The sequence below is a fragment of the Vulpes vulpes genome, chromosome 8, assembly GCF_048418805.1.
Source record: "Vulpes vulpes isolate BD-2025 chromosome 8, VulVul3, whole genome shotgun sequence".
Lineage (NCBI taxonomy): Eukaryota > Metazoa > Chordata > Mammalia > Carnivora > Canidae > Vulpes > Vulpes vulpes.
Genome location: NC_132787.1, coordinates 92,525,311 through 92,549,194, shown reverse-complemented (window position 1 = coordinate 92,549,194; position 23,884 = coordinate 92,525,311). Strand labels below are relative to the sequence as shown.

Below are 23,884 nucleotides of genomic sequence, written 5' to 3'. Positions count from 1 at the left end.
CTGAGTGACAGCGTGGAGGCCGGGAAGCCTCCAAATACAAAGCACTGCCCTTAGCGGGAAGCTGCCTCCGCCTTCCAGAAAAGGGCAAGGGAGCGCAGGGAGGTGTCAGAGACGGTTTTCCTCGGAAGAAGTCAACCAGGGCAGGTGTGGGGGCAGAGGAAGCCTCTGGCTGGAATGCAAGACAGGGGAGAATGAGCGGGGGGCGGAGGGGGGGGAGGGGGAGGTGCCAGCCCTGGATTTCGGGTCTTCCCTTCACTCCACACACCCCCCGACCCCGGCTGCGCCCAGGGCCCACTGTGCTGGAGATGTTCAACACTCTGCTGAGGCAGCTGCGGCTCAGCATCGACTACGCCCTGACCGGGAGCTACGACGTGGCTATGAGCCTGGGCACCAAGATCATCAAGGAGCACGAAGAGCGCATGTTCCAGGAGGCGGTCATCAAGACCATAGGTGGGACCGGGGGCGGGGCCTTGTGGGCGGGGCCGGGCGGTGGGCGGGGCCGGGCGGTGGGCGGGGCCTTGTGGGCGGGGCCGGGCGGTGGGCGGGGCCTTGTGGGCGGGGCCGGGCGGTGGGCGGGGCCTGCGCTGCAGGGTCAGTCCGGGTTGGGCGGGGCAGGGGGCAGCCTCCACCGCCGCAGGGACCACGACGCCCCGGCGCTCTAAGAGGGTCGTCGGCTCAAATTGTGTTCCCCGCGGACGTCGGAGAAGATGGAATCAGTCACCGGCGCCCACAGCTCTGGGACTGGCCTGAGCCGGGCCTGAGGGAGAGCACGGAACGAGGTCCGCGGGGTTGCTCGGGCTGGACTCCCGATCACAGGCTGAGAGCGGCGAAGTCTTCCCGCACCCAAGCCCCCGGGTCAGGCGTGTCTGATGCTTCCGCCCTAGAGCGATTGGAGGGGAGGAGCGAGGAAGAGAAGAAGCGGGAGGGAGGACAGGGAGAAGGCCGTGGGTGCGCTCCTGGCTGCGGACCGGGGGACCGGGCCTCCACCCCTCCAGCGTGCAGGGCTCCTCACTTCAGAGCCTCCCTGCTTAGCACCGCGGGCGCTCCCCTCTGCTTCCCCGAGACACTCACCACAGCCTGCGGAAAGACCAGGGAAGGAGCCGGAGCCCGGGAGTCCCCTGGCGTCGTCTAGGTTTCTCCCTCTGCGTCTTAATTGTCTCCCTAGAGACGCAGCCGGCGCTCTGGGCAGTGGTTTGCTCAGGTGAAGGGTGGAGGGCAGACCCTGGCAGCTGGCAGCCTCACCTGGGCCCCATCCCTTTCCTGCAGGCTCCTTTGCCAGCACGCTGCCTACTTATCAGCGCTCCGAGGTGATCCTTTTCATCATGAGCAAGGTCCCCCTGCCTTCCCTGCACCATCCCATGGAGACAGGGAAAACAGGGTAAGCCTACCAGCCTTGCTCCCCTTTCTCCTCTATCGGCCCACATTCCACCCCAGCTTCCCTTCCTGTGTTTTCTCGCTGACTCCTTTCTCCATTTTAACTTTCCTGGTCCTGCCCCCACTTCTCTTCTTCTACTCTCGAATCCCTCAGCAGGCTTTAGTGGGGCCCTTGGGTCCCACAACAATTCCTCAAGCTTCCCTACCAATAGCTACCTCCTACTTTTGAGGCAAGCCAATAATTCTCCGGTCTGTTTCCTGGCCCTCGAAGTCAATTGGAGTCCTGGGTAACAAGCCTCATGGAGAATCTAATCACAAGGGGCCCATGGGAAGCATGGGATCTCTGCCCACATCACCATCCTAGTATTTGTGTCTCTGGTCTACAGAGAGAACAGGAACCGGCTGACCCAGATTATGCTGCTGAAATCCCTCCTTCAGGTGAGTCTCTCCTGTCCCCATTCCTGCTCTGCCTCTACGGGAGGCAGCTCCTCCAAGGGACCAAGAGAAGGCTACCATATACAGTGGTTCAGGTTGCACACGGCACAAATATGCCCAGCCTAAAGGGTGAATGAATAGGGGGGCTGAAATCCAACCTGCCTTACACTCTAGCAGTCTGGGTATCCACAGAGCTGGGTCACCCAGAGCAGGCTGGATACTGTTCCTAATGTTCACAAAGTTTCTTGATAGCCTTGTCAAACATCATCTCTGAATTGGGATGGCATCTTTAGTTCCTGCCTTTTTTCACCTTCCAAGTACCTCCCCAGGTCCCTTCCACCTGTTGCTCCTCCGCACTTGTTCTCACCTCTGTCCCCTGGCCACTAGCTCTGCCTTCATCAGGGTTTTACATTCCTCTTCTTTACATCATTGCAGCCATCACTGGAGTCCAGATTCATTATCCTCCAATCCAATGCCATCTCCATGATCAACTTGTTAAAATAGGTATAGCTTCCCTAGAGATTCGGAGCTATCAGTCCCAGGGGGGTCCTGGAATCTGTGTATAACAGCCCCTCCCCTACTATTCTTACACACGGCCCCACCTAAGCTCTGGACATCTCACAACTAGATTCTTCTCATGGTTGTCCTTATTTCCATCTACCCTCACCAGTCACACATACAATCACAAGAAGAATTTTCTAGAAATGCTCCTTTTCAAATAGTAGGTGGCAGTGTACAATTGATGTGCCTTCAGATTTCACACTTCTCAGACTAACAGTGGGAAATCCCCAGTCCCCTTCCCCTCCCCGACTCCCCATCTCATCCCATAGCCCCAGTCTCTGTTCAGTCACACTGAAACACACACCCCACTCACTCCCATTCACACCTTGTCACCTTGTCACTCCCATACATTCCCTGTCCCGAGTCCACACCGTTCATGTCATTGTGTTTTTATAAAGGCTTTTTATGCGGGCACTGCCCACGTCTGGTGACCTCCTTGGTCTGTGTACTCCTGCCATTTCTGCTGAGCTTACTCTCATTACTCTCACTGCATTCAGCTCCTTATCAAGGTGACAGTTTGGGGTACACTCATATCCTTCAGCTGATGTTCACCAATGATGCCACCAGGCTTTGCTAGATCCCCTGGGGCCTACTGAATCATCAAAGGCATTGTTTTTGCAATATGAACTCAACAAGAAATATGTTTTGCTGCTTGTGAATGCTTTGACAACATCATATATGATGTGTCTACTGATGCCCGCTGGCTTTAACCAGAAGACCCCCAGTAAGGCTACGTAGAAGAGATGTAACAAAATGGTTGTTTTATGTGTGTGGGTTCTGGTTCTTCAGCCCAACTGTATGCTCTTCCACCATCTCTCCATGTCGTTGTGACTGTCCACGCTCTTAATGCAACATTGTGTTTGTGGTAAGCGTTCACTGGCTGCGCTTAGATGGCGGGAACATTAGGTTCAGAGGCTCCTTGGCTCCTGCTCCCCTCTTGCGCTTACCCCTTGCTTGCTTTTAACAACCTAAGACCTGTCTAGGTGGTTGTTGGCATGTTCAAAAAAGTTGCATCAGGCATCCAGGGCCTAGGGTGGAGGACAGAGGACCTGCGTTGGGAGATGTTGAGAGAGATTGGGTGCATGAGAGCCTCCCTACACCGGGAGGGCCAGCATTCCTAAGCATGGGCATTCTGGGTTCCCTTGCAGGTATCCACAGGTTTCCAGTGCAACAACATGATGTCAGCACTGCCCAGCAACTTCCTTGACCGCCTTCTCTCCACCGCCCTCATGGAGGATGCAGAGATCCGCCTCTTCGTTCTAGAGATTCTCATCAGTTTCATCGATCGTCATGGCAACCGCCACAAGTTCTCAACCATCAGGTGAACTTGGGGTCTCCCCTCCAGTTGGTGTGTGATGGGGGAGAAGACTCCCGATAGGCCTCACACCCAGGTGAGAGGACAGTTCCCTTATTTGGTGGGAACCAGCAGGAGCAGATCCCGGACATTGACCCTGGGGTCCCATGGGGGCAGGAGAGATGGAGGGTCACCTTTCCCAGGGAGCCTGGGGATGGATTGGACATGGGGGAGACCAAGAGCAGGTACTAAATGGAGTTAGCGGGTGGGGAGGAAGGAAGGGGATGCAGGTTTATCCGTAAAGACTGGGGGAGGAGGGAAGGGAGGAAGAGAATACTCTGGATCAGGATTTAAGAAAAAGCAACAAGAATTGGGCAGGAGAGAGGATGAGAACTTGAGGAAAGTGGAGATTGGTCTAAGAACCAGAGCACAGTGTGGCTGTGACTCAACTAACAATGTCAAGATGAAACCCAGTGACACCACATGAGCTCTGACTGGCCTCGCACAGGGCTAAGGCAGCCCCTCATGTCCCCTCTCAGTACCCTCAGCGACATCTCGGTCCTGAAGCTGAAAGTGGACAAGTGCTCCCGACAGGATACCGTCTTCATGAAGAAGGTTAGCAAGTGTGACCTCAAGCCCCAGTGAAGCCCAGGTGGGCCAGGCTCTGTGGACCCCCACCTCCCAGCCCCCTAAGTCAGTGCTGACCACTGCCGCCAGGCCTGCTCTCTCGCTTGCTCTTTGAGCATGCTTAGTCGGGAAGACCAGTTGACCCATGGGTGGGGCAGGGGGGCAGCAAACCCCCAGGGTCAAGCCCAACACAGAGGCCAGAGTTGGGAGCACCTGCTGGTGAGCCTAGCCGGAGCTGAGCTGCAGGCTGTGTTCTCCTAAACACAGCTGAGTTTAGGCAGCAGCTTCTGATGCTGGTTTCGCTACATTCACCCTTCCCTAAATGCGTCCTGCACCTTTGCTTCCACTGGGGTCTGCTTTAAAAGCATCCTCTCCCTGGGGTGCCTGGCTGGCTCAGTCAAACAGCATAAGACTCTGGATCTCAGGGTCATAAGTTTGAGCTCCACATTGGGTGTAAGCATTACTACCTGTATTTATTTACTACCTGTAAATAAATAAAACTTAAGAGAGAGAGAGAGAGAGAAGGCATCCTCTCCCTGAAGGTGGAGGTGGGGTACACACAGCTGTTGTGCCACCTGCAGATTGGTCTTCCTCTCTTTCTCATTGCCCTTCCTGCCTCCACCCCCACCCCACTGCGAACTTTCCCCCCCCTTCCCCCACACCCAGCATTCCCAGCAGCTCTACAGACACATCTACTTGAGCTGTAAGGAGGAGACGAACATACAGAAGCACTACGAGGCGCTCTACGGCTTGCTGGCTCTCATCAGCATTGAGCTGGCCAATGAGGAGGTGGTGGTAGACCTCATCCGCCTGGTGTTGGCTGTTCAGGTGGGACCTGGGTGGGCATCTCATAGGGTTGAGATTGGGGCAGGGGACCACCAAGTTGTGGCTGCTCAACAACTAACTGTCCAGAGCCCAGGAATATTGCACCCATGCTTGCCCATTCCTCCAGAGACCACAAGCCATGGTTCTGTTTGGGGAACCACCCAAGAATGCTTGATTCATGGCTTTAGCCCATCCCTCCAGCTAAAGGAGACCCAAGGAACAGGGTCTTTCAAAAACACCCTTTAGTCCCTAGTATTTTGAGTCTCACAAGGTCTGGATGAGACTCCAAGAATACCAAGAGGTTGCTCATAAACCCCGAGTGATCCCAAAACAAACTTTTCTAAAGATCGTCTGGTTCCCAAGGTTGGCTGTGTTTTAGAATTATTCTAAGCATTATGAAAAATATATATTCCCAGTTCTCTCCCCACATCTGGAGATCTGGAGATTCAACAAGCCTCTCTCATGACTCTTAGCCAGTGCTTCACTACATAAGGCTTCAGACTTCCAGAGTCTTTCTGGGTGGAAGTGTACTCTCAAAGATGCTGAGAATTGGGGTGGGTCCTTCAGACCTGAAGAGACCGGGGTGTCCAGGGTCCTGAAGCTAGGTGGCATCATATCCTACCTAGGAGCAGGAATGATGGCAACCCTGGGAATTCAGTGGTAGAGAATCTTAGGCCACCAGTGTTAAATCCTGCAAGGCCAACCCAGCTGCTGTGACTGTCTTCACTCTAGAATTTGAGATTCCTCTGTGTCCCAATCCCTAGTAACTATTGCAACTCTTTCAACTTAACATATGGACCCAGTTTAGCAAACCAGCCCAGTCCCCCCAAGAATCATTCAAGATCTATATTCAAGGACACAGCATCCTAGAGGTAGGATTAACGATGAGGGTTTAGACAGTCAAGGTCACCAAAGCTGGCACTGCAAAGTAGAGAATAGGTCATCACCCCTCTACTCAAGTATTTATGAGCTCCCAGCTCATGGACTGTTCTAAGGATGATTCACTTCTGCTTTACTGAGGATGACTTCTGTCTCCTGGGAGGTTATGGGACAAATGCTGAAAAAGGCTTAGTCTAGAGAGATGGGCCCTCTCTACAGAAGGTTGGAAGAGGTTGGGTGGAGAGTGCGGCACCAGTATAATTTGTCAATCAGAAAACTCCAGGCCCCTCTGTGTCGCCACAGGACGTGGCCCAGGTCAATGAAGAGAACCTGCCTGTGTATAACCGCTGTGCCCTCTACGCACTGGGCGCAGCCTACCTGAACCTCATCAGCCAGCTCACAACAGTACCTGCCTTCTGCCAGCACATCCATGAGGTTGGTGTTCTCGTGACCCTGAGAGCTCAGGAGGCCCTTGGCTTTCAGTTTCCCCAGAACTTTTCCTTAATTACCTGAGCCCCTGTGCTTAGTCTAGGCATTGAGGAAGGGTTGGTGGAATGACTAGGGACAGTGAGAAGTTACTAGAGGCAGCCTTTCCTCCTGTATGACAGGACATAGCATGATGGAGAGCGCCACAGGCAGGAACCAGTACCCCTTCCTCACCTGCTACCTGCCCGCCTCTACTTCCTGCTGCTCTGTGCCGCCCCCACTCCCAGAAACCCAGCCACTCATGCCTCTCATGTCATCTGGGACTAACTCTAGTTTTTTTTTTTAAGTTTTTTATTATGAAAGTTTTCAAATATCACCAAAGCAGTGAGTAGAACAGTGAACATCCATATAGCTATCGTGCAGATGAAATAGTTAGGAAGGTTTTCCCCGTTTTTCTTTAACTCGTTTTCTTTTTCTTTTTTTTTAAATGTTTAATTTAATTTTTTATATTTTATATTTTTGTAATTTAAATTCAACTTGCCAACATATAGTATAACACCCAGTGCTCATCCCATCATGTGCCCTCCTTAATGCCCATCACCCAGTTACCCCATCCTCCCACCACCTCCCCTTCCACAACCCTTTGCTTCCTAAGGCAGGAGTCTCTCATGATTTGTCTTCCTCTCTAATTTTTCCCCTCCTTCCCTTGGCCCCTTTTACTGTTTCTTCTTTTTCTTATTTTAAAGCAAATCTCAGCTCTCATGTTGTTTTACCCTACCTGCATCAGCATTGTGTGTAAAAAATATGGACACCTTCCTACATAATCACTGTGCTATTAACATACCTAATTAAGTTGCCAATAATGCCTTGGTATTATGTAGTACCCAGTCTATAATCAAATGTTCTCAGTTGTCCCCAAAAGACATGTTTTTAAATGTTTTAAAACATTCCAAAGTCGGGATGCCTGGGTGGCTTAGCGGTTTAGCACTGCCTTTGGCCCAAGGTGTGATCCTGGAGACCCAGGATTGAGTCCCATGTCGGGCTCCCTGCATGGAACCTGCTTCTTCCTCTGCCTGTGTCTCTGCCTCTCTCTCTGTGTCTCTCATGAATAAATAAATAAAATCATAAATAAATAAATAAATAAATAAATAAATAAATAAATAAACATTCCAAAGTATAAAGGTGGAATGATATAATGTCTAGGATTAACTTTAAAATACACATGCAAAATGAAATAAAATAACCCTTGGATCTCAGCTGGTTTGGGGGTGCTAGGGGGCATGGGAGAGGGTGCTGTGTCACTGTGCCCCCCCAGCATGGGCCTATAAGGGGACCTAGGAAAGGCAATGCCCAGAGGGCCTCTTCATTAAAATAGCAGCAGCATGGCCTACTCACCTCCTGCACATACTTGCCTGCCAACTATCCTCCCACTTCTTACTGTCTTAATAACTTTTGCTTTTCCTGTCAAAAATTTGCAAAGGTTTCCACGTGTGACTGCTCATCAGGATGTTTCCGCAATGCACCAGGGTTTGGGGAACCATGTGACCTGTGCTCCCTTTTTCATATTTATGCAGAAAACAGGAATAGGGCATAGGAACAAGAAACTGCTGTCTCCTGGGGGCTGAGTCCCCTACATTTGGAGGACACTTAATGCATACCTGTCATTGGGGATAGCCTAAGCAGTCTGCCTGGGCTTCTTGGGGTACTCTATGGGTCACTGTTGATTGGAGTTTCTGCCTTAGCAGCTCAGCTGTAGGGTGCCGTGCCAAGGCATTTGTGGGAGGAAGGAACTGCTCGGAGGGGAGGGAGTGCGGAGGGGAGGGAATGCCGTCATTTGCCTATTTGGAGCTCCTCCTTCCTGTCAAACCCGGCTCTCATATGTGGTTCCTCCTGACTCCAGGTGATAGAGACCAGGAAGAAGGAGGCTCCATACATGCTCCCTGAGGATGTCTTTGTGGAGAGGCCCAGGTAAGGAGCACACCTGTGACATGGTCAAAGGCACCCAAGGCAGCGGAGTGAGAAGGTGGGCAGTCCGAAGCCAGGGGCAGAGTCCTTTATGAGCACGAGGGTCAAAAGTGGACCCTACCCTGTGGCCCAGAAATCCTAGGTCAAGTGGGACTTTGTCATGGGGCCATCATCCACGCCTTGAGCCATATCAGTGTGTTGTGTGATAATGTGACATAACCTCTGGGAGCCTTGGCCAAGCCCATGGGATGTGCATCCTGGAGGAGCCATTCCTGTGAGACACTAGACCCATCCCAGGGGCATCCTCAACTGCAGTCTGTGGGCCAGCACCTCGTCAGCCTCAGAGAAACTAAAAAAAAAATACTGTGAAAAAGCAAAATGTCCAACAATAGGGGGTAGCTTTGTAAACTATGGCCTTTCCACCACAGTGGTTTGGAAGAAGAGTTCATGTGAAACACGCACTGTGTAATCTGTAGATAAAAAGGATCAGAGAACAGATGAATTCAGGGGTGGGGTGATGCGTGTGTGTGTGTGTGCAGAAGCGTACATGACTGAAGGAACTCATGCAGAATGTAGAGATGTTGACTCTGGAAAGTGGGACTTTTGCATGATGCATGTTCCTTTTATAATCAAGTCACTAGGAAATCACTCTGGTTGCCTCTTTCCTTCTTTGTCCTGCAGGTTGTCCCAAAATCTTGATGGGGTAGTGATTGAGTTCCTCTTCCGCCAGAGCAAGATCAGTGAAGTCCTGGGGGGCAGCGGCTACAATTCAGACAGGCTCTGCTTGCCCTACATCCCTCAGCTGACAGGTAGGTGCTCCATGCAAGCACATCCAAGCCTGCCCCCTTGCTCTTCCTCACAGGACAGCACCTGGGTGTGAGGGACACGGGTGCCCTTCGCTCGCCCCCCCCCCCCCCGCCCGGCACCTTGCATGTCACACAGGAGCTGAAAAACGTAGTGGAAGTGAGAGCCTTCTGATTCCCCCACCTTTTCTCCCCAGGGCAGGATCCTTGGGAGAAAGTGGCCCATGAGCCAGGCAGGAGCAGCCCCACGGAGCCCTAAAGAGCACACATGGACTGTGCGAGTTCTCTGCCGTTTACTTCCAGAAAATTCTTAGACAAGTCTCCTGGCATCTCTGAGTTTCAGTTTCCTTGACTATAAAATAGGGCTTAATGACACCTGCCTTAGAGGGCTGGTGGGAGATGCACACAGAATAATAAAGGCAAAGGCACTTTAGTAAATGCTCCACAAGTGACAGCTAGCTACTCGTGCAAGTTGAGATGCCACAAGCAGCACCTTTGTGTTCCTCGATGGTTTCAAAATCTTAGCCATAAACAGCAAAATCACCACCCTAAGGTGGGCAGAGGAGGCCAGCAGCCTTCAAAAAACCTGCCATAGCCTCAGTGTGTCCTGAGCCCTCCGGGGGCTGTGGGCTTGGCAAAGGCAGGGGGATTGGGAGACAGTATGAAGGGTGTGATCCTGGCTCGCTCTGAGCAGTGGAAACTCTAGCTTCTGGGCTTCTCTTCCCCAGATGAAGATCGCTTATCCAAGAGGAAGAGCATTGGAGAAACCATTTCCCTGCAGGTGGAGGTGGAATCTAGGAACAGCCCCGAGAAGGAGGAAGTGAGTGTCCTATTGTTTAAATGCTATCCTGCATCCCCAGGGAAGGAACCTGCTCCTGCCTCCTCTGCAGTCAGACACTCCATGCTCCAGGCTCCCTTAACTACATAACACATTTAAAGTTGCATGGAAAGCAAAGTTCTCAAATATCCTATTTTCTTACTGTCTCTAATCACATATATCATAGATATCTCCATCTGGAAAAAATATATGTGCTACACACATACACACATACACACACACACACACACACACACACACTCCCATGACAGTGTCATACAGATCACACGGATCGCTTGCTAGTGGTCATTTCCCATTCCCAACGGAGGCAGATGCGCTCCATGTAGGAAATTGGAAGACTTAATGGGAGAAATGAGGGCAAGAATAGCTTTCACAGTGTTTCTTCCACATAGATCGATAGAAGTGCTTTTTTAAAGACAAAGTTGCAGCTTAAAGATCTCTCTTTCATCTTCTCTTGGGGGCCATGAATACCTAATTTCTGCTCAAATTAACTGGCGATATCTCCCCTGCCATTACTTCTTCCGCCTCAGAAAATAAAGCAGATGAGCCCATGAGTAAGAGAGAAGAAGGAATCACAGTGGAAAGACCCATCTTTCCTCCTACAAGTGAAAAAGAAATAAGGGGAGGGGCAGATAGGGAGAGAAAGAGGTCGAGAGGGAGAGAAGGGGGTTGTGAGGGAGGTGAAACCATAAGATGCAGCATACTTGTGTCTAATGGTGTCTCCCACCATTAACGGAATTGACAGACACACGAGAGAGCTTCAGCGGGAAGTGAGGAGGATGCCCATGGCAGGGAAGGGGGAACTGGGTCAGTTTCTGCTCATTGGTGCTGGGGTAGCCATGGGGGACAGCTCAACCCTAAGCCCTTCCCCAGATACCCTGGAGCAAGGGCAAGTCATTGGGGTCCAGACTGAGCTTCCCCCAACTGTGCCCACTTTCCACTTTCCCAACTCTTCTCTCATTGGGACACTTGTCTGGAAATTTCCCATGGAAAGAAGGAAGCTCTGAGTCAGGCTAACTGGAAGAGTAGAATGAGGTTGAACCATGTGCCCTCCAAGGCCTTCCAGCTCTGCAGGACAGGGGACCTCACATGTGTCAGGACTGCGATGTGAGTAGGCTGGTCCCCCCACCATAGTTGTGATTCTCCCTGCCCAGGAGTTAAGACCCTCAGGAACTGATGAGTTAAGTGAAGCAGAAGGAGAAGGAGAAATGCTTGCCCATGTACAGAGCCTACTACTCTCTAGTATTCTGGGTCACCAGAATGGGTTCCTTTCCCTCCTGGAGGGTCCACCTAACTCAGGGGGAGCCTGGTAGCCAAAGCAAGGGGTGTGGGGGCCTCCACCCTGTGCCCTTCCGCCACGCTGCACTTCTTTCCACTCTCAGCCCACCATGCCCTATCAGAATCCCACGCTGGCCCCCTATAGCCTTAAATGCCAAGTTCAAAGCAGTTGATCAATAAATACTGATTTGATCAAACCCCCAACCAGTGCCTGGCATCCAGAGCCATTTATAGTCTGGGCTGGTGTGACTGGTTCGTGTTCTTTTCCTCTCCGCTCTGGCAGGCAGCCTGTGTGCCACTGTGGCTGGTCTGCTCAGTCTACCCGTGAGGTCTCGGCCAGGTCTTTGCTAGTAATCCCATATGTAAGCCCCTCCCTCTGCACCTTTGTGCCCATGAACCATCTACTCTTCCAAGCTCAGCTTGTGTCCCATTTCCTCCATAAGCCCCTGTCTACCTGCCCTTGACCAGTGATCTTCTTTGTCTCTGCGATCTTCCCTGGCACCTCCCACACAGGTCAGTGCTGAGCAGCTACATGGATGGACGTGCGGAGGATGGATTCAGAGTGGCTGGTAGCACAGCTCCCTCTGGCCTGTAATTCCCATGCTGACAGACTGTGCCATTTCTACTGAGTGACCAGCCACAAGTCCCGCACATACCCAGTGCTTACTTAATATTTCTTAAACGATTGTATCCCATACCTACATCTCTGGCCTTTCCTACTCTAGTAGGAACTACTCTAGTTCTAGCAAACTAGCATTTGCTGAATGCCAAACAAATCACAAAAGTACAGCTTAGTGAATTTTCACAAAAGGAATGTATATGTGCAATCATGCCCAGATCAGGAAATAGAACATTGTCATTGCCCAAGAGGACCCTCTTCCCAAAGCCTGACTTATGTCACTTTTTGCACTTTCTATCAGTGACATCATTCTCTCCTGTGTCTGCTTCTTTCACTTAATACTACATTTGAATGATGGGATAGGAGTGGATCATGGATCCTGCCTCAGGGAGCTCAGAGTCTACTGGGGAATACCTGGGACTTAGTTCAAACTCTTCACAGCTTTCAGCCTCTGGCCCGGGGCTAGGCATCTATGGGATAATCCTTCTTTGGGTTTATTATTTTTCACCTCCTTTAATAGGCTCTGTGAGGGCTGAGATCCTGTGACCCAGGTCCCTGAATAACTTCAGCATGTCTGACCTTTAGTAAATATTCAAATCACCATGGTGGATAATTTTATATCCTGATTCTTTCAAAATGTTATTCACTTCTTAAAATTTACATTTGAGATATTTGCCAACTGCTTCCTCCTGCTGCCAATATTTTCTGAAGATTTTTTTTTTGTTTTTTACTTTCACAGTGTTTTCCTCCCATGGGGCTTAATGGGACAAGCTGGAGGTGGGGGGAGGGCAGTGAGCTCTATCTGGTGATCCTCTGCATGCTGATGAGGAATGGCCCCCCCACCCATGGCGGCTCTGTGCCACCTGCTGGGGGAGGTTCAGAGACTGGTGAGAATGTAGGGGTCCTGGGGGAGTTTCTGCCCATGGAGACATTCTTCTGAGAAGCAAAGGAGCTGCCAAAACCGCCCTCCCTCACCCCGACTTTACCTTTCTGAGCATTTCTGCATCTTCTCTCTCAGCGAGTGCCTGCCGAGGAGATCACCTATGAGACCCTGAAGAAGGCCATCGGTAAGTTGGAGGAGAGGGAGTGCTTGGTCCTGGGGGAGGCACAGGTGTGTGCACGGGATTCAGTGCAGAGGTGAAGGGAGGCTGGCAGCTTTCCCAAAACTCATGACAGCTACAAATACTGCAGTGAATAGTTCCACTTTCCTGATGGGGATCAGTAGTGCTGCCAGCATATCCTATGTCAGGCAACCCTTTCTCTACTGACAAGTAGATGCCTTTAAAAGTAATCAGTTGGGGATGACTGGGTGGCTCAGCAGTTGAGCGTCTGCCTTCAGCCCAGGGCCTGATCCTAAAGACCCGGGATCGAGTCCCACATCCGGCTCCCTGCATGGAGTCTGCTTCTCCCTCTGCCTGTGTGTCTGCCTCTCTCTCTATGTGTCTCTCATGAATAAATAAATAAAATATTATAAATAAATAAATAAATAAATAAATAAATAAATAAATAAATAAATAAAATCAGTTGTGGGGTGCCTGGATGGCTCAGCCAGTTAAACGTCTGCCTTTGACTCAGGTCATGACCTGAGGTCCTGGGATCAAGCCCCACATCAGGCTCACAGCTCAGTGAGAGTCTCTCTCTCTCTCTCCATCTGCCTCTCCCCCAGCTCATACTCTTTCTCACTCTCTCTCTCTCTCAAATAAATAAATAAAATGTTTTATAAAGTGATAAAGCTTTTAAAAAAAGTAATCAATTGAGGGTTACAGCCAGTTAGATAAAAAGCAATTTTGTATAAATACTTAGACCATTTTTTGGTGCACTATAATACAAAAGAACAAGTTGACTAATGAAAGATATTAAGAACTTGAGGATCCCTGGGTGGCTCAGCGGTTTAGCGCCTGCCTTCGGCCCAGGGCATTCCGGTATCAAGTCCCACAACTGGCTCCCTGCATGGAGCCTGCTTCTCCCTCTGCCTGTGTCTCTGCTTCTCTCTCTGTCGCTCATGAATAAACAAATAAAATCTTTAAAAAAAGAAGATATTAAGAACCAATCATATTAATATTTGTTGGCAGCAGATTTTAAAATGCAGCAGTACCTCATTTACTTGGATTATTGGGCAATAAAGTGTCCCAAGTAAGAGAATTTTTCTGATAACTGATGATAAATTATACCTTCAAATGCCAAACCATTTTAATTTCAGTTGTCTCTGGTAGTAATACCTTCTGAATGTGCATACTGCTCTGCCGCCTTAACATGTGAACATATCTGACCACCCTCCCCCTTTATTTTCACTGACTTATTTTGGAAGCTAATACATAGAAGCCTTAAACTGGACAATCTCGGATTGCAGAGCCACGGAGGGCTGAGCTCTCATATTAGCTTTTGGGACCCATCTGGCTTTTCCATAGTTGCTGTCCCTTTCAAATTAGTGACAGAGTACTTCCTGTTCCAGGAACTTCTTTGAGAGTCCTAGTGGTAACACAGCTACTCAGGGGCTTTAAAAGCCCAGCTTAGGGACGCCTGGGTGGCTCAGTGGTTGAACATCTGCCTTCAGCTCAGGTTGTGATCCCCAGGCCCTGGGATCGAGTTCCACATCGGGCTTCCCACAGGGAGCCTGCTTCTCCCTCTGCCTATGTCTCTGCCTCTGTGTGTCTCTTGTGAATAAATAAATAAAATCTGTTATAAATAAATAAATAAATAAATAAATAAATAAATAAATAAACTCCAGCCTAAGGGCCCACTTAACTAGTTCTCAAACTCTTTCACAAGGAGTGGGGCTGAACCTCAGACCAAGTCAGGAAAAGATCTAGCCTTTGTAGGCCTGATTAATGGGCACCACATCCCCCATGCCATGCTCATGGCCCTGCTCATCAGCAGAGGGCAGAACCCAAAACGCAGTCACAGACCCAGCTCCCCTGGAGGGGTCCATCTTCTCCAGCCCTCACCCCGGCATCAGTGGGTGGGACCCCAGGGCTGACCCAGCAATCTGTGCTGCAGTGGACAGTGTGGCCGTTGAGGAGCAGGAACGTGAACGGCGGCGACAGGTGGTGGAGAAGTTCCAGAAGGCACCCTTTGAGGAGATTGCAGCACACTGTGGGGCCCGGGTAAGTGAGCCCTAACAGGGGTGAGTCCTTGGGGACCAAGCAGACACTGGATTTGGATCCAGGGCAGACTGAGTTTCTAGGAGGTCTTGGCACTTTTGTCACCCAGAAATTAAGGTTTAGATCCCAACAGTGCCCTGGTACTACATCGTTTCCCCCAAGAACCAGAATGCTGGGCTCTTAGCCATATACTCCTTTAGACCTCATAATTTCTGTATAATGAGGAAGTCCCGACTCAGGAGCTCCTGCATCAGATGGACAGATTGTAATACATAGAATAGCAAGTATGTAACTCGCACTTAGGCACAGCCAGAGCATCTTACATTTATTAGCTTATGTCATTTTCAAGACAACTCTGTGAGGTCTGTGCCTTTATGCTCATCTCATTATGGATAAGGGGGGAAGGAGCCATGGCAGATGGCCAACATTTGCATCAGGGCCCAGTTTCCAACCAGCGGACCCCAACAGGGGGAATGGAATAGTCTGGCCCTGGAAAAGAGATTTGAAAGAGAAAGTGCCAGATAAGTAAGAAGAGTGACTTATGTCTTTGCATTTCTTGAAACTGATTACATGCCAGGATTTGTTAGTCACAGTGGCCATCTTCATAACAATGAAACATAATTGCAGACATCCAAAATCTACAAATAACTTCTATTTTATTGTAATTTTTCCTCTCAGTAAGAATACATGGTATTTTCTTTTCTATTACCCAAGATATATTATCTATATTTCTAGTATATCATGATATATAACAATATAATAGTATATGTAAATGCATATAGATTTTCCTGGGCCTACGTTATTCTCACCTCTTGTCCCAGCTCCAGAAATAGATATTGCTCATTTCATGAGCTCAGAGTTGAGCACATGCAGGCTGTCGCTCTCTATACACATGGGCTTAGCTGCAGCCAGAAGGGACCAGAGAGAGCATCTTCCCTAACCCACCAGTTTTGCACAGCTACTCCTTGGGAGTTAAGGGGAGATCTGAAACCAGCTCTGAGCCTCATGACTGTATACCCAGGAAGCCCTGCTGCCCACTTAGAGGAACGAAGGGCCCTTTAAGAACTGCCTGCCGAGGTCCTCCTGGTGGTCCTGGCCTCTGTTCTGTCCCCAGCAGGCCTCCCTGGGTGGCCCTGCCTAATCTGAACCCATGGCCAGGATCCACAGATAAGTGTCAGAAAGGAGCTCACACTAGTTCCCTTCCTAAGACTGTAACTGCCCCATGCCTCCATGGGTTCTCTAGACAGATGGACCCAAGAGAACTAGCACAGGTGTGGGGGACCCACCAGCTCACATTCCCTCTGTTCGTGTCTAGGCATCACTGCTGCAGAGCAAACTCAACCAGATCTTTGAAATCACCATCCGGTAAGTGGCAGCCCTGGGCAGGGACCCCTCTTCCCGAGTCCTCCTCTCACACCTGTCTCCAGGCCTCCTGCCTACAGCCTCTCTCTCCAGGGCTGGAGTCTGTCACCAGTTCTCTTTCCCAGACAAGGAAATCAAGACTAGAGAGAGATAGAGACAGCTCAGTGAACCCCAGAAAAGGGCCAGTGGTCCTAGTGTCCCAGGCTGGTACTTTCCAAAGCAACAGTGTTACTAGAACCTACAGTGAAGTTAGACTTCAAGTGAAGTTTAGAAGATTCTAGAATTTGCAACCTAGGAACCCATGGGGTGACAGTCTCTGGTTCCTGTCCAAAGAAAAACCCAAATCAGCTATGCTTTTTGGTTGCACGGGGCGGGACCCCAGAACCCTACCTTCCCACACCCTTCTCCTCCGTGTGCTCCTGCCCAGGCCACCCCCAAGCCCATCAGGCACCATCACCGCAGCCTATGGCCAGCCTCAGAACCACTCCATCCCCGTCTACGAGATGAAGTTTCCTGATCTGTGCGTATACTGAATTCCAGAAGACAGAGCTCCTCGGAGGGGTGGGGTCTGAGGGAAGCACTTGCCCTCACAACCCACCCCTGTGGCATGGAAATGGAACTGGGACCTCAGAGAAAAAGCACTGTGGTTGGCATCACCTTCTCGGCTAAGCAAGGTGGAGGGCCCTCCCTCAGGCCACCTCTCGGCCCTCCCACTTCCTCCTTGTCCTCCCCGAGGGAGACAGGCCTCCCCTGCCTCTGGGGTCAATAAGCATCTCACCACCCTTCTCCTCTTCTGTGTCCACCAGGAGCCGAGAACCATGGGTGTCTCCAGAAGGAGGCTGGGGTCCCGAGAAGCTCCTGCGTGGTGTAGCGTGGGAAGGGCTTTCACGGGGGTGGGTCAGGGGTCACTGCTGCCAGCCCCCCGGGAGGGAACCAGATGGAGACTCGGTCAGTCAGAAGAAGCCGCCACGGCCTGTGGTCAGGAGGAAGCAGGGCAAGCTTCCAGCTCCTCTGGGAGAGCAGCAGTGTGCCAGGCTGGAAGGTGGCTGCTCCTCGGAGCGTTCCCTCCTTCGGCCTGCTGTCCCTTCCACTCTCCTGCTCGCCCTGCCAGCTGTGTCCTTGTGATTTGTTCTACTATTTGTTCATGTTGAGCCCTTCCAACAGGAACTGCGGTAGAGATACCATGCGGGGCCAGAAAGGATGAAGAGGCAGGGTGGGCAGGCTGGCCATAGAGGGGGCTGGCTCTCCCCAGGCTGGGCCTGCCCCCCACAGACGAACAGCCGGCAGATGCGGGCAAGGCCGCCATCCCTCTATGGCATCTTCTCACCTTCTTCGTTCAGAGGGAGCTTGTTGGGGCCTCCCATCGTTCTCTCCCTTCTGGATGTTTCTCTGAGTTGAGTTTTCTCTCTCTGATGCCTTTCTTCCTGAGGATCCTGGCATGTTTCTATAGCCTCTGGGTTGAGAGAGGGTAGAATGGGATAATCTGGTTCTGGAAAATCTGGTTCTACCTGGCTCAAAAGGAAGAAGAGTGGCAAGGGGCCCCAGGCCTGCTTACTTCACTGCTTATGGAAGAAGCTCCCAGCCTGGTTTAGGGAGAGGGAAGGGGAGCAAGTTATGAGGATAGCATTTTGCATTGCAAGGTTGTCAGAGTCAACCTTTTGGATATTTCATTCAAGGAAAGAAGGCCCCAGCACCTGGTATTGGAATGATGTCTTCACTCTTTGGACAAAGTCAGGACATCATTGCCAACTGGCAAAGCTTGAGGTTGGGGGGCAGGCAGTGGAGACCCTTGTGGGTTCTGGATTTCCATTTTCCCTGAGTGCCATGCCTGCCTGTGTGCAGAGGAGGGGCTGCTGCAGAGCTAGAGGCCTTCTGCTGTGCTCCCTCCGCTCCCCGCACCCATCCTCCCTCTGGGGGCCTTTGTACCTCCAGAGCCTCCTGGGTATCCTCCGTGGCAGCACCCTGTAATCCCAAATAGCCCTTTTCTTCCCTTCCAGGCAGACTTCTCATAACTTTTCTGAGCTGATATAACTTATAGGAAAATGTGAATGGTCAAACCATTCCTCCCTAGAGAATTTGTTTTTTCAAAACAGAGAGAGTAAGTAAATTCCTGACCCAAAGGAATCTCTTTTTACAATTTTAGGCTGTGTGGGGAAGGGCCAGAAGTAGGATGTTTCTGCCAAGGGGAAGGCAGGCTTCTTCGGGACACCTGGCCCACCCACGCACACAGCCCTGCACAAACACACAATGAAAGCCTGATTATTAGGATAAATAGGTGTATTTTCCCAAACTGGGAAAACCTTAACATATGCATTTTCCCATTACATGTGCAATAAATGTTTTGGATGGGGGAGCTATCTGACTCTCATTCCCATAGTTTCCATGCTGGTCAGTGCCTCTGTGCTATGGGCCTGTGGCTTCCAGACAGCCTGCATGATTACAAGCCCTCAGGAGCCTGGCTCCTGCTCCCCATCCCCACCCTGCCCCAATGGCTTTTGGCCCTGTCCTATGGCTCTTGGCTAATGCTCAACCCAAATTTATAAGCATGAACTAAGATTTCTCTTTACCTTACTCTTTATGTTTAAAAAACAGAATTTAAGCTAAAATTTGAAGGCAAATAACCTTTGGAAGAAACTTCAGAGAAAAATCTCAATCTTGAGCCACAAACATCTTTCCTTACTAGATCTCTCCATCTTTATCCCCTGCTTGTCTTTGATGAGGAGCCCTGTTTCTTTCTTGTGTCCACTTGACTTTAGGGTCTACCCCATGGCAGCTGTACCCTGAGCCCTGCCCATGGGGTCCTGGTCCTTGGACTGGGGCGTTGTGGCCCTCGAGCCTCTTTCTAGAGCCAGCACTAGAACCAGAGATCCGTAGGCCCACTCAGATGCCTCTCCTTCTTCCCCACCCTGGGAACAGAGTGAAAAGAGAAGGTGCAGTTGCTGTTCTTCATACACACTCACCCCTGTACCTGTCTAAAGCAGCTCGCTCTTTACCTCACAACTGCTTTTAGAGGACTAGCCATTTCTTGAATGCCCTCTTCTCAGTTTCAATTTAAAAACTCACTCAGTAGAATATTGGATTGCCTCCTGACATGAAGTAGAACCTGGATCCTAACCAAATATGCCTCGGAGTCACAGTGTAAAGTGACTTAACTCGAGCAGACAATTACTTGGTAAACTGAGCAGTATCCTTCACTCACACACATAGCTCCCCACCACTCCCAGAAGCCCGGGAAGAAAGATGAAGCAGAGTGTGGCAGGCACCCCAGCCCTTGGCTGAAATTCACCATTTACTGCCCTCCAAACCCTCTGGTGTCTGGCTGCACTGTGTCACTCGACCAACCCTCTTTGCTGCCTGTCTCTGTTTTGCTTGAGCCAGCAAAGCCCATCTAAGCCAACTGCTCCCTAGAGCCACTGAGAACTCTTGCTTCATGGCCATGGAGTTAGCACTCTGTTGGCAGAACTTGAGGCATGAATGTATTTGAGATTTGGAGAGTCTGTTAATTTGGTTGGATCATGGTACACCTGGGTGGCTCAGTTGGTTGGGCATCTGCCTTCAGCTCAGATTGTGATCCCAGAGTCCTGGGTTCAAGCCCTGTGTCAGGCTCTCTGCTTGACAGGGAGCCGTTTCTCCCTCTCCCTCTGCCTGTCCCTGCCCCAGTTTATGTGCTCTCTCTCAGTCAAATGAATGGATAAAATCTTTTTAAAAATATTGTTTGAATCATGTAAGTAAGTAAAAAGCAGGTCAGCAAAAGTACCAATATGATCCTGGAGGATCTTTGTTTTCCTTTCAATGGGATCCCTGCTACCCTGTGCCTGTTCCCACTTTCCTGACTCTGAAAAGTAAAGATAAATGGTTCCTTGACTCCTAAATGCCTCCTCATCAAAGGAGGAGCCCAAGTAGGTGAGAAGAATTAGAAACGTCCTCACTCAGATACTGTCCTTTGTCCAGCCTCCTACACAAGGACAAATGGATGTGCAGTGATAAGGTGGGGCTGGAACAATCTACAGCACTTGAGAAGTAGTAAGAGGATCATATACATGCTACCCTTCGCCCTGGGTGTCCTGGGTCCCAGAGGACATGATTCAATTGGCCTAAGAATCACAGCAGCTTTAGAGTACCTTGAAACAGCTCTAAGGCCAGGCCTCTGGGTTTCTCTGGGGGCCCCTGGGTCATGACAGCTTCCAGTTGCTGTTGCATGGTCCCTGGGCCTTCTAACCTGGGCACAGAGAGTGTCACTGGGAAGTGAGGCCATTTCTTCCAATCCTTCTCTGTGACCATGAAATGGCAACTGGCCTATGAGGGTCTGTGGGAAAGGACTAGACCTGTGTATGAGTTTGAGTATGAAATTTAAAAGTCAACAGGAAAGATGTCCCATCAGAGCAGGTCATGCCTGCTTCTCCTAACCCATAGACCTGACAGCCAGATCCTGCTAAAATAAGGTATCTCCCTGGTGTCTGGGGAAGTTTAGGGCCATGTGCTGCTGTTCCATCCCCTAGAAATTTTCTGGTAAAAGTGACCCTAGGTCTGAAGGTTGCAGAATGTTGGAAAGATGCTCATGGTGGGCCTCGCCAGCTGGGGAAGTGGGGAGGCAATACAGGGACTGTGATGGGGCTCTGTGGCTCTCTTTTAGCACCGGCCAGGTTGACCTGGTCTTTTCTCCTTCAGGGGATCTTGGGGCCTCAAGCTATCACTTTCCCCTTCTGAGCTCTTCCTCCGTGAGTGTTGATTCTGGCCTATGTAGTACAGAGCTGTAAATCCACAAATGCTGCAGCATTACACATACATCGTAATGTGTCTGTGTCCATTTAGACCCTCATAACCTGGTTGAGTGTGTGTGTGCCCACGTGCACACGTGTGATTAATGTAGCTCATAGTTGACAATATATGTACATAACAGCTGATGTATTTATATGGGAGTGCAGAATTAGTGCCTGTGGCAGTTTTCTGTATTTTAAACTCATTGATCAAATTAGTTTTATTTTAAGGAAGGGGAAAAAGGAGTGGGAGGGGGGGATTGTAGGCAGAAGGATTCTTAGCAAGATCATTCTTTAAGACTCTTAGTCATGATTTCCCAGTGAGTCTTCATGATGCCCTTTTCAAATAAATGTTAATGTTGTCACCACGTGGTTGTGTATTTGATTTCTTTAAAGTAAATGGTTTTTTGAGATGCAAACAGGATCTGAAAATACCAACATTAACTACTGACATTTAGCCACCTCCACTTACCATTACTTTACTCACCTAAAAAGGAAGGAGACTAGGGGAAAAGATGCTAACAAGATGTAAACATGAAGCTCAGGATTCCCAGCATGGGAGCATCCTCAGATGGGAAAGCCTGGGCCATTTCTTCATCACAACAACTAGACTCTAGGCCCATAATATAATCCACTGTGGGGGAGACAATAGACTTAAAAATCAGGCTTTCTGATTCCCTTTATATGGGATTTCTGAGGATACATTCCAGTTTTCTTTAATTATGAACTCCTACAGCATCAATATATGGGGGTCTACGTGCAAGTGCCATACATAGATGTTTCCCAGCTGGATTTGATCTATATCATTCACGGGCATGTCTAATGCAATTGACATATATGTGTGGATCTCTGTGTATATGTAAGTATGAGTTTCTTGTGAATTATAAATGTAGCTGTAAATCTACAGCCCCAGCATTGTACAAACACCATGGGACATATAAAAGAGAAACAGGGGCACCTAGGCGGCTCAGTCAGTTATGTGTCCGACTCTTGATCTCAGCTCAGGTCTTGATCTCAGGGTCATGAGTTCAAGCCCACCACTGGGCTCCATGCTGCACATGGAGCCTATGTAAAAAAGAAAAAGAAAAAGAAAAACACAACTCCTGGCCTTTGCCCTTTGGAGCTTAGAATTTCCCTGAAGAGAGTACAAGATATACATGCAGCTAGAAACTGCCATTCCAGCTGGACTGTGTGCCCTCCAGAGCAGAGAATGAAGAGGCTTACCTGGAAGAGATCACAACTTTCCCAGCAGAACTAAAGTCAATCCTGGACTCATGTTTTTAAAAGGGTTTCAAAATCGGGGGAGGTGGGGGGTTTCAGGCACAGGTGAAGGAAGAAGGGAAAAGAAGAGTGAGAATACTGGTCGGTGAAAACATGGGAAATGGGGTTTGGTAAGGAGAGTGAAGCTGATGGACGAGGGTCCTGCCATGGCTTGGAATTTGACATTCAAAGAACATTGAGGTGGGGTGACTTTGGGCTCTTGAACCAAGGAATGTGAGGAAAGCAAGATTTCGTATGTGTTAATCTGAAGAACTTGTGTAGGATGGGTTAGGGAGGAAAGGGACCAGTTGGGGAGACAAGGACACCAGCTGGTTAGGAAGTGGTAGTGAAGGTCAAGGCTAAGCACTGAGTATAATAAAGAGAAAGGTTGCAGCTTGGCAACATGGGGAGGGGTTTGGGTGCAGCAAGAGCAAAAAGAAAACCAGAGACATGAAAGCTTGAGCCTGGGGGACTAGAAGATACATCTGTAGGTGTGAACAAGGGTTTGCGAATATTTGTGAGTAGCCTGGGAATGCAGTCAAATCTGAACTGTTACCCATCCTCAGCTGTCACACATAACCTCTCAGTGATGAAAAGATCACATCTGGGATCCCTGGGTGGCGCAGTGGTTTAGCGCCTGCCTTTGGCCCAGGGCACGATCCTGGAGACCTGGGATCGAATCCCACGTCGGGCTCCCGGTGCATGGAGCCTGCTTCTCCCTCTGCCTATATCTCTGCCTCTCTCTGTGTGTGTGTGACTATTATAAATAAATAAAATTTAAAAAAAAATCACATCTATTTTCTCATTAATCCTCACAATAGTCCTCAAACTAGGAATGGAGGGGTGGATGGATGAGAGAACCAAATCTTGGAGAAGTTTAGAGACTTGCCTAAGGTCACAGAGACAGCTAGAGCCAGGGAGGTATTACCACAGCTTCCCACCCCCAAGCCCAGAGGGCCCCCCCCCCCCCCCCGCCCCGTAGCAGTAAGCTTCAGCAAATGTCTGGCTGGCCGTTGGACATATTAAAAAGAAAACCACAGGCCCAAAATGGCATCACTTAGGCCAAGTCACCAAACCGGGGCTTACCTAACTGCAGTTTCAACCTCCCCCAGAAATGTAAATCTAATTCCTCTATTGGGAATTTTCTGACTAGCACCAATCTGGTAATCTGTCACATGGGCCTTTCCCATTTGCCTCCCACCAGCACCCAACATGCAAACACGCACAATGTGTGCAAAGGCAAACATCACCCACTCCCACCCCAAAGATTAGGCAATCAGGGTAAGACACCCCCCGCCTTTTCCTTCTAAGGGAGCCACCTTGCCCTGAACAATCCTTTCGTTTGCTAATAACTTTCTTGCCCAGCCCTCCTTCCTATAAAAATCTTCCATCTTGTCTCACTCCTCTGAGCTTCCTTCTACTTCCTAGATGGGATGCTTCTAGACTCTTGAATCACTTAATAAAGCCAATTACATCTTCA

At 49.9% G+C, this 23,884-nt stretch overlaps 1 protein-coding gene across 7 annotated transcripts in view; it reads left to right on the top strand.

Moving 5' to 3' along the window:
- Window positions 1-21,512, top strand: part of EFR3B (EFR3 homolog B) — a 92,794-nt gene extending 71,282 nt beyond the window's left edge. For all 7 annotated transcript variants that reach the window (XM_072767520.1, XM_072767518.1, XM_072767519.1 and 4 more), the window contains exons 10-23: window positions 289-450; window positions 1,267-1,378; window positions 1,761-1,812; window positions 3,519-3,691; window positions 4,204-4,279; window positions 4,958-5,119; window positions 6,299-6,430; window positions 8,322-8,389; window positions 9,068-9,195; window positions 9,918-10,009; window positions 12,943-12,991; window positions 14,922-15,028; window positions 16,341-16,390; window positions 16,815-21,512. In XM_072767520.1, the coding sequence (XP_072623621.1) occupies window positions 289-450; window positions 1,267-1,378; window positions 1,761-1,812; window positions 3,519-3,691; window positions 4,204-4,279; window positions 4,958-5,119; window positions 6,299-6,430; window positions 8,322-8,389; window positions 9,068-9,195; window positions 9,918-10,009; window positions 12,943-12,991; window positions 14,922-15,028; window positions 16,341-16,390; window positions 16,815-16,920 (1,469 nt within the window). In that variant the 3' untranslated portion in view covers window positions 16,921-21,512. The remainder of the gene's footprint in view (window positions 1-288; window positions 451-1,266; window positions 1,379-1,760; window positions 1,813-3,518; window positions 3,692-4,203; window positions 4,280-4,957; window positions 5,120-6,298; window positions 6,431-8,321; window positions 8,390-9,067; window positions 9,196-9,917; window positions 10,010-12,942; window positions 12,992-14,921; window positions 15,029-16,340; window positions 16,391-16,814) is intronic.
- Window positions 21,513-23,884: the final 2,372 nt, after the last annotated feature.